This window comes from Schistocerca nitens, chromosome 1 (assembly GCF_023898315.1).
Source record: "Schistocerca nitens isolate TAMUIC-IGC-003100 chromosome 1, iqSchNite1.1, whole genome shotgun sequence".
Lineage (NCBI taxonomy): Eukaryota > Metazoa > Arthropoda > Insecta > Orthoptera > Acrididae > Schistocerca > Schistocerca nitens.
Window position 1 is genome coordinate 866080401 of NC_064614.1, and position 9744 is coordinate 866090144.

Below are 9744 nucleotides of genomic sequence, written 5' to 3' on the forward strand. Positions count from 1 at the left end.
CCATTATTCATTGTGCACTGAGTTGAGATGGTGACAACACAGCAACAAAGGTTTTTCTCATTCTCAATTCCAGCAGATCCAGATCTCATATGACTGAGCGACTGATATAATATGGCACTGTATCTCCTACAGCTCAAAGGATTCAGTGATGTTGCGAGCAGTTATAGGACACTTGTTGTTTTGTAAGAGGAAATCCACAAGTTCTTATTCAAGGTGTAAATGCTTTCAACAGAGCTATGTAAGTAGTGCACTGACACTTGTGTTTCAAACTGAATTGCTGTGAACCCTTCATGATAGCAATAAAGAGCAACATTTAGTTTTCTTAATTCATTCTGGATATGGAAGGAAGATATTTTTTTTCGCATTTAGTGTTCAGTGATTTTTCCGTTTAAGTGGAAAAATGAACAGTCACAACATAAGAATATGGAGAACAGAGCAGCTATAGACCATAGTCTAGCATGAGAGAGGCTCGCGTGTTTTGTACCATTTCCCAAGAAAAGATTTACAGCCCTTTTTTTGGAGGAGAGACAGTTACAGGAACTGTTTGGCTTTTTACACAGTTACAAAAACACATTGAAAATCTCATTTTTCAGCAGGCCAGAGCACCTTTGCTCACTCATTCCTAGTAACAGCATTTTTAACAATAAGCTGTCTCAACAGTGGACTGGCTGGAAGGAGCATATGGATCTTGCATTGTACCATTGGTTCCCAAGGTCACCATCTCATGGGGATATTTTAAAAGGAAGCTGTTTCTTTGCACCTCCCCTTTCAACAGATTTGGGTAAACTGTGACACTGCATAGAAACAGTAGTGAATGCAGTAACACCCAGACATTCTCAGAAATGTATGAGACAACTTTGACTGATGTTAGGACATTTGTTGTGCATCTGGTGAAGGACGCATTGAATATTTATGATCAGTAAATGAAAACTTTGCTTCCTAACGTAATTGTAAAAAGTGCCGCAAGTTTGTAGGTGCAAGCATATAAACAATAAAGCCTAGTAAAATTAGATTTTTTTAAATATATATTTCATACCCTAAGTGTGTGCTAAAATATGCCCCAAGTTTCTGTGTTCATTCATGTAGTGTTATGGAAGTGGATGGAGTTTTTTGAAATAGTCTGTTACCAGGAAGATGCTGATTTGGCTGCCAGAGTCTTATTTAAATAATTGATGGATGTTATAGTACACTTTGAATATCATAAAAAAGATGCCAGTGTGATTTTTTCCGCTGAATGGTCCAGTATTGCCATTTCTAAAGGGAAGCCATTAGGTAGAATGGCACATGAATGTCAACAGTGACTCTTGAATTGGTTTGCTAAAGGAAACATTTGGGTATTGGTTTATATTGCTGAGAAGCACTGTCGCTTTGGAATTTTGGTAATTCTTTCTTAAAGGTAGCCATTTCATGGTCAGAATGGCTCGGACGAGTACCTTCAAGACACACAAATGAAGACATCTGTATTAAGAACTTTTGTTCTCTACATGAATATTCATGTTACAGTGCAGTAAAGGACGATTTAGTGGTAATGCTTCCCTTTTTCTGTATGATTTATTGTGTGCTTTAAACAGGGAATGAATGACAGTTAACATATTAATAGTGTGAATTATCCAGTTTTTCAACAGAGCTGTTAATTTGTGTTCACAAGACATCAACTGGTTTCATTCATTATTTTCTTGATTGTTACTTTTCCCCTCATTTGAATATAATGCAGAGTTAACCACTAGATAAAGCAGCTGGTAGACTTCAGTTTATTGTTAGAATACTGGGGAAGTGCAATCAGTCTACAAAGGAGATTGCTTACAAATCACTTGTGTGACCGGTTGTAGAATATTGGTCAGGTGTTTGGGACCCATACCAAATAGGACTAACAGGGGTTACTGAACATGTACAGAGAACAATAGCACAAATGGTCACAGGTTTGTTTGACCCATGTGAAAGAGTCACAGACATACTGAAGAAAGTGAACTGGCAGACTCTTGAAGATAGACATAAACTACCCCAAGAAAGTCTATTAATAAAGTTTCAAGAACCGGTTTTAAAGGCTGACTGTAGGAATATATTACTAGCCCCTACGTATTGCCCACATAGGGATCATGAGGATAAGATTAGAATAATTGCGGCACGCACAGAAGCATTCAAACAATCCTGCTTCCCACAATCCATATAAGAATGGAATGGGAAGAAACCGTAGTAACTGGTACAGTGGGGCGTACCCTCTGCCATGCACTTCATGGTGGTTTGCAGAGTATAGATGTGGATATAGATGTCATGAGAAATATAGATCCCCAGTATAAAAGGAGTCGAGGAGTATAGTTTTTTCTGCAGAGAAACAGTAACAGCAGAACGGGTCAGTCAGGAGAGTAATGTGACTTCAAATGTGGACAAGTCAGTGGACGCATAACAGATCGTCGGGAATATTACAACCCTACTAAAGCTGCCAAAGACTATGGTTGGTGACATGATTATTAAATAGAACCACAAAGGAACAACCACAGTTAAACTAAGACCAAGTAGACCTCATTTACCGATGGATAGGGACTGTTCAGCACTGTGGAGAGTGGTTGTAAGAAACTACATGAGATCAGGGGAAGGAATCACTCAAGAGTTTTTAGAGTCCGGCTAACACAATGACTGTGCATAGTGAGTTAAAATGAATGGGGAGTGCAATGTTCGAGCGGCCCCTCATGAACCACAAATTTCTGTAGTCAGTGATAAATGACGCTTGAGGTGATGTAAAGAGTGACACCACTGAACAGTGGATGACTGGAAACTAGTGATTTGGAGCGATGAGTCACACTTTCCTTAGTTGCAATCCAGTTTTTCAACAGAGCTGTTAATTTGTGTTCACAAGACATCAAATGGTTTCATTCATTGTGTTCTTGATTCAGCGAATGGAAAAAGTTACCTGCCATCATGTGGTAGTACCAACTGTGATGCTCAATGGTGATGGTGTTAGAAAATATGGGGTGTTTTTCATGGTTAGGAAGCAGTTCTCCTAATAGCGTTTAAGAAAGTGCTGAATGCAGAAGAATTATGAACACATTTTACAACATTCTGTGCTGTGTACAGCATAAGAACAATCCAGAGACAATGATTGTATCAGCATGATAATGCACCATATAATAAAGCGGTAAATGGAAGGCAGTGAGGCGCAACGTGAACCCAGTGGAACACCTCTGGGATGAGTTAGAACATCGACTTTGTTCCAGGCTCCATCCTGCAACTTCAATCTGGTTTCAGCTCTTGAAGAAGCATGGGTTCCACAGACATTGAGACACCTTATTGAAAGTGTCCCCAGCAGAGTTCAAACTTTCATAAAGGTCAAGGGTGAACACATCCCATACTGTTGTGCACTAATAGTTGTATGTGTACTTTTTATCAGACAGTGTAAATTGTGAGAATATTAGTGACTCAGTTATCAAAATAAATGCCCAGTATTGACCCATTTCATAAGATTTTTGTACCGATACTTTATTGTTGTCAAGTTGCTGTGAAATTCCATAACAAGCAAGTACCCTCAAGGATCTTCACTTCTGAATAGTTTTGGCTGGCTGACTTGGAAATAATTTAAGTCAATAATCAAAAATTCAACATTGAAACCTCTTCATTGACTCCAGTAATACTACCCCCCCCCCTCCCCCCAATTTCCTATATAAATGCAAAATTGATGTAACTCTCAGCTCTGTTTTGCCCTATTTTATTTTCAAGCACAGTTGCCATTTGTGACTCAGTCTGTGTAGACCTTTTCTTTTATATATTTAGGTGTCATTATGCATTCGTGTGGAGAAACAAATTTCTTTACTTTATTTTTAATGACCACTGAAGCTCAGAAGTTTACCTTTGCTCATTTTCGTTCTAATTTTTATTCTGTGTGCTAAATCATTGGATGTTTTATTTAAATTTTTGAAGATACATTGTGCTATGTTGACTGTCCATATAATTGTCTTTTTTAAGATGCCTGGGAACAACACTAGAAAAGATCTTTCGTGATTTTGTAGCTCATATCATGAGCTGATAGAGAAATATAGCATGCCTAAGTGTAAATTAAAAGGTATTAGGCAAGCAAATAACATTAGGCTCAATTACTTAGCAGAGCTGTAATATGGACAAATAAGTACCTCCCATATTCTCTCTCTCTCTCTCTCTCTCTCTCTCTCTCTCTCTCTGTGTGTGTGTGTGTGTGTGTGTGTGTGTGTGTGTTAAAAACAACCTAAGTTATTGAGTAATATTTTTTCATGTGTTGTAACTATTTAGCTACCTCATTTGTGGATGTTATCAACAGTGCTCATATAGTCATAGACATCTCTGCTAACATACAAAAACTTAACACATTTATTACCATTCTGCTTCTTCTAGGGTTTGTCTCAAGAGGAGCTGAAAGAGTACTCTATGCAGAAGGCAAAGTTAAAACAGACTGAAGATGCCCAGTCATCAGAAGATTCTGACACAGACGATGGCAGCAAAGAAAGTGATGGTTCAGAAAAAGTTTGTAAATTTACTCTTTTTCAAAATTCATTTATAAAGGGGCAGCTATTCTCTCTCTCTCTCTGTCTGTCTCTCTCTTTCAGGCTTAAAACTCTTTCTCTTGCCAATATAACTTAAATGATAATTTAGTCTCACTGACAGTTTTTCATGTGATAGTTGAAACTAGTGTGCAACATGTTTCAGTGGATGGTGACATACTAAGTAATAGTGACTTTTGAGGTAACTGCTAGTAAACTTATATGTGAATTAATTAGCAACTAAATGTGGGTACACGGAAATGTGAGCAGGTGAGGGAAGAAAATAACATGGGCAGAACTGGCTTTTCTAACTTGAGGCAGCTGTATGACTATCAGAAAAATTTGACATAAGCTGACAGCTGCATTTTATTTCTAGCAGCTTTCATTTGCATTAATCAATATCTCATTAATGTTTCTTTTGTCAAAACACATTACTGATTATTAGAATAATATTAAAAACAAAAGCAAGAAATGTGATCACTGTCCTGTAGCTAATTGATGTGTGGCACATACAAACATGCAAAAGTGCAGAGACATTACTTTTTCTAGTTAAAGTTTACACTGTACCCCACATAGTGTAAAAGACATACAAATGCGTTCACCTTGACCATGAGTATCCATGTGTGGAGAGATTATGCTTTTGTAGAAAAAGGGAGCTAGTAAAAAAGCTGGTACAGTATCTCTATTGTTATCCGTATGTCTGCGCCATGTGTCAGTCTGTTGTAGGTTAGTGACTGCCTTTCCTCATTGTTATTTGTTGTTTCCATTCTTTTGTTATGTAGTTTTAAGCAGTCCTGCCATGCTTATAGAGAATCTGCTGAAATACCAGTTATTTTTAGTAGATGTCCAGTAAGAACACACGTCACTTAATTGATTTTGCTGTAAGCCATGGCCATTCATTTTGTTTTGCATTTCTTATAGGACTCAGACTCTGATGCAAATTCATCATCGGACAGTGATAGTGACTCTGATGATTCAAGTGACTCAGATAGTGATGCTGAAAAGACAAAGGGAAGTGATGATTCATCTTCTATGACTTCTTCAAGTGATAGTGATTCAGAGTGATCTCTTGACTTCATCACTGTGTGTATATGAAGATTTGAGACTGAAAGGGGTTTTATTAAAAGAAAGGAAGAGAAAAATTTCTGTATGGGCCAGACTGGTGCTGTGGGGCAGATTTATGTCCCAGCTACAGAATGTTTAACAAGAAATATATTACATTGCTTGAAAGCACAGCAGTGTCAAACTTAGAATTATATTTTGTAACTAGACTGGTTGCTTGCTGTCAGTTTAGTCCCTCTAACCATGTAACTTCCTACCATGGTACATTCCACAGCAGAGAAATGAAAACATGGAATTTTATGAAAAAGTGTTTAGATATAACTTTTTTTAAATATTTGTGAAGCAAAAAGAAAATTTAACTGTTCTGTAAATGGAAATATGTACAGTGCACCAACTTCATAAATGGCACACAGGACAGGATTTTTGCTACCTGTACTCAATTGTCATTAATGACTTTCACTAACACAACCTAGCTCACTCAGGCTAATGTTATTTACCTTGAGAAGGAACAGTGATGTGTTCTGTAAATGTTCACAAAAATTATGTGAGAGACTGGAACTTTGTAGGTGGAAGCTCTTCTTGACAATGTATATTGTCTGTTTTTCCACCTATCTGCAAATTCTTAGTCAAACTTTTGTGACCCTTTTTTTATCCCATCTCTCCTCTGTTCTGCTTTTTATCCTTTTCCTCCTGTCTCACTTTTTTCTGTTTTTTGTTACCAGTAACTGATTATCGTGCCTGCATCTAGTTTCTCCCTCTTTAAACCCCCTTGTCATTTCAGAATCTGTAGGATGCCTCTACCTACAAGAAATTTTTGTTAATTAGGTGATTGCCTTGTCCCATTAATTACTACTATTATTTTGCCTCTGTTACTTAGAATAAAATTTATTCTACATCATTCTCCATCCAGGGCGGTCTTCACCCTTACATTATCCTTTGATTAGGTTACAATTATTTAAAGGATCTTTGGCTTTTAAATGTTGCTGTCAGTCATCAACTTTTTTTATAAATATTGTTGTTTCATATATTTTTAAACATTTTTATTGCTTTATATTTTCCTATTTCTTCTGTGTATCTTCTTGTGAGAATCTAATTTTATGTTTTGTAAACATTTAAACCACTTGGCTATTTTAAAGTGTATAGTAAGACTGATGCGTACAAATCTGACCGAGATGTGCATCAGTGTCTTTACCTGGAGTGAAGGCTGAATATCTCGGATGCTCCATTACCTAATAAGTAAATGGAAATTTGTGTATATTGTCTGTCATAAAAGAATATTCTCTAAGTCAGTGACCTATTTTTATTTACCAATTTTGTAATTGTCTTGTATAAATTATTGTATGTTAGATGTAAATATTTAATGGTACACTTCTGAAGTGCATTGTAATAGTTGGTAACTGATATGCTGAATTCAAGTACAAATCACTTTATGTCTAATTTCTGTATATTACTTCTGTTTACTTTCATGTCATAAAAATATTTCTAAGATGTATGTGTTGTATAAGGAATCACAAGCTTTTGTCTTAAAGCAGCTGTAAAAAGGAGATATAATTTAACGTTCATCAGGCATAGTTTCTTTTATTTATTATATTAGGGGCACAATTTTTTTCTATAATAAAGTGTTTGTGTTTTAGCTGACCTCCTTTACTATTCATTTTGGAATTTTTAAAGTGATTTAATGGATATGCTATAAGAATGGATCAAGTGAGGCACAAAACAGAACTGTTCTAAACAACATTCATGACTTCAAAATGTTAATTTTTTTGGTCAGGGAATTGTAATTACAATCTCATATATCTTCATATGTCGAAACACTGTACTAAGCATTTTAGTAAGTGGCATTCTAGCTACAACGAAAACAGGATTATTCTAAAACAAAAAGTTTTCATTGAAATACATTTTTATGTGGTTGTGTGTTGTATTATGATGTGAGTTCATCTCTCTTACATGTTTGACAGCACTGTGGCCTAAATACTGTAAGCTTATTTCTGCAGTCTCTGTTGGAATATGCTGAAAAAGCATCATAATAATTCCAAATCTGAATTTAAATATTCTTACCAGGTGTTTGTAAAGCTCTAGATGTCTCAACAAAGTGGTTCAGGGACAAAACAAGAGACAGCTGGAGTTGCACAGTTCTGGGAAAAAAAGGATATGTGAACACTGCAAATGTCTTAAATCTGTATTTTTGCCCCATTGCTGGTATTAAAAAAATATTTTTTGCTGGGCTATTAATTGATTTTCAGAAGAATAATGTTCATTTACTGTAATGGTTTGAACATGGTGATGAAATTACAGCATATTAGCTCTGAGATTTGAAATAATTTTTACCAGCCCACCAGAAAGCAGAGAGGAATTACTTATTTTGTAGGCTGCCGCCTCCCTCACCCTTTATCTCTCTCTCTCTCTCTCTCTCTCTCTCTCTCTGTGTGTGTGTGTCGGGGGGGGGGGGGGGGGGCGAGCAAGCGCGCATGGTTATATGTATAGATCAAATGGGTTGAAATATTCAGTTCCCATTAATTACATATTTTCTCCACCCATCCTTTTTTCATGTGATTATGAATTAGTTTTGTGTACCTGCTTGCATGTTAAATGGCAGTTGGTGTGAAACTAGCACTGCTTCCGGAAGTGTTTTCAGTTACCATTTTGTTCCTAGAATTGTACATGTACTTTCAAAACACTCCTGTTGCCAGCAGAAATAATAATAAGGTAGTTTCTTGGTGTATAATGTGTGTAATGTGGCATTTCATAAATGCAGCATACTCAGGGTTATTAAAATATAAATTGTTTATTTTCTGCTACCTGATTCTCCTTCTCCATATTTGCCATTGCAGAAAAGAGCTTTTCAGCCCCAAAAAACATTTGTTTAGGAGTCAGATCCGTCCATTTCAAAGTAGGCAGCAATTAAAAGATTTGTGCTGATACTTATTTGAATATTGTCCGTACTTTTTATATAACTAATCATTTCTGCTATTTTCATCATTGGATTTTTCTAAATACACTTAATGTAATCATTTGACATCACTTCTACTTTTGGACTGTAACATTTCCACTGTTTCTAATAAACTATAAACCAGAATATTTTCGTAAGTCACTGTTTTGATGATTAGATTATGTAAAAGGAATGAAGTTTACCCATTTTACATGTACTGACATTAATTGTTATTGCAAAAGACTTTCACTTGGGAATCTCTGTGGCAATTAGCTGCATTATACTTTGTATCATTTGTTAATGCGGATAACATAATTTTCATTGTCTTTGGATTAATGTTTACATCCACAGATCACCATAATCATATCCCTGGATTTACTTCTAGGCAACATCATTGGGAAAAAATACATTAGTGACAATGCTTAAGTGAACAGAAATAGATAGTGCCACCACTGAAAGATCATATATGGTTGTTTCCTTTATACACAGTGAAACAAGTTGTAGTAACAGTTATGCTTCAGTAACTTTATGGTCACCCATTTTCTTCTCTGTACAGGTTGGGGAAAAATTACTAAACCTTCAATAACATATTAATTATGAGAATTGTCCATGTGTACTAAATGTGTGTTCGGTATTCTTAGCCTTTGTTTCAACTTTCTCTGTATTCAGCTTCTCCTTTCTGCCAAATCGACACTTTCATTACAGCGTTAATAGACCAGCCCATGTGGTTGTTAAAAATGTACCAAATTGTGAAAGACCCACTAAAGAAATCCGTGGAGTGGTGCACTGCCTATGGCAACTAAGTTAGAGTAGTTTGAACTGACTGTTTATTACAGATTGCTTTGTGAACGTATTTTATGAAAATAAAATCTCATGAATAAAGATTATTGATTATAAAAACAAAAACAGATTACTTTGTATTTGTGGCAATATTAGTAATGCTCACATGGTATTGTGCAGCTCTCTGTGCTACAATTTTGTGATTGCAAATAATGATTAATGATGATGGCTGGGGGAAAAACCTTGTTGGTATTAGGTAACATGCCAAATCCCATATGGTGACAAGCAACATTTGGTAATGGATGTCAAATGTGATTGTGCCCTGTTCTAAATCTATGATTTTAGAAGTTACAGCCAAATGTATCATTCCTTATCACTTCTGTAGTATCTAAATTTGTTGAGTGAAATTAATATCTTGGTGTTTTAAGGGAAAGTGGAAAGGTTTGCAAGAATTATGTGAATGACTTG

General features: G+C 35.9%; 1 protein-coding gene across 5 annotated transcripts in view; it reads left to right on the forward strand.

The window, feature by feature from the left end:
- The window catches only part of LOC126263580 (nucleolar transcription factor 1-A-like), a 205838-nt gene extending 196436 nt beyond the window's left edge, over nt 1–9402 (forward strand). For all 5 annotated transcript variants that reach the window (XM_049960686.1, XM_049960676.1, XM_049960689.1 and 2 more), the window contains 2 exons: nt 4360–4488; nt 5427–9402. In XM_049960686.1, the coding sequence (XP_049816643.1) occupies nt 4360–4488; nt 5427–5570 (273 nt within the window). In that variant the 3' untranslated portion in view covers nt 5571–9402. The remainder of the gene's footprint in view (nt 1–4359; nt 4489–5426) is intronic.
- Nucleotides 9403–9744: the final 342 nt, after the last annotated feature.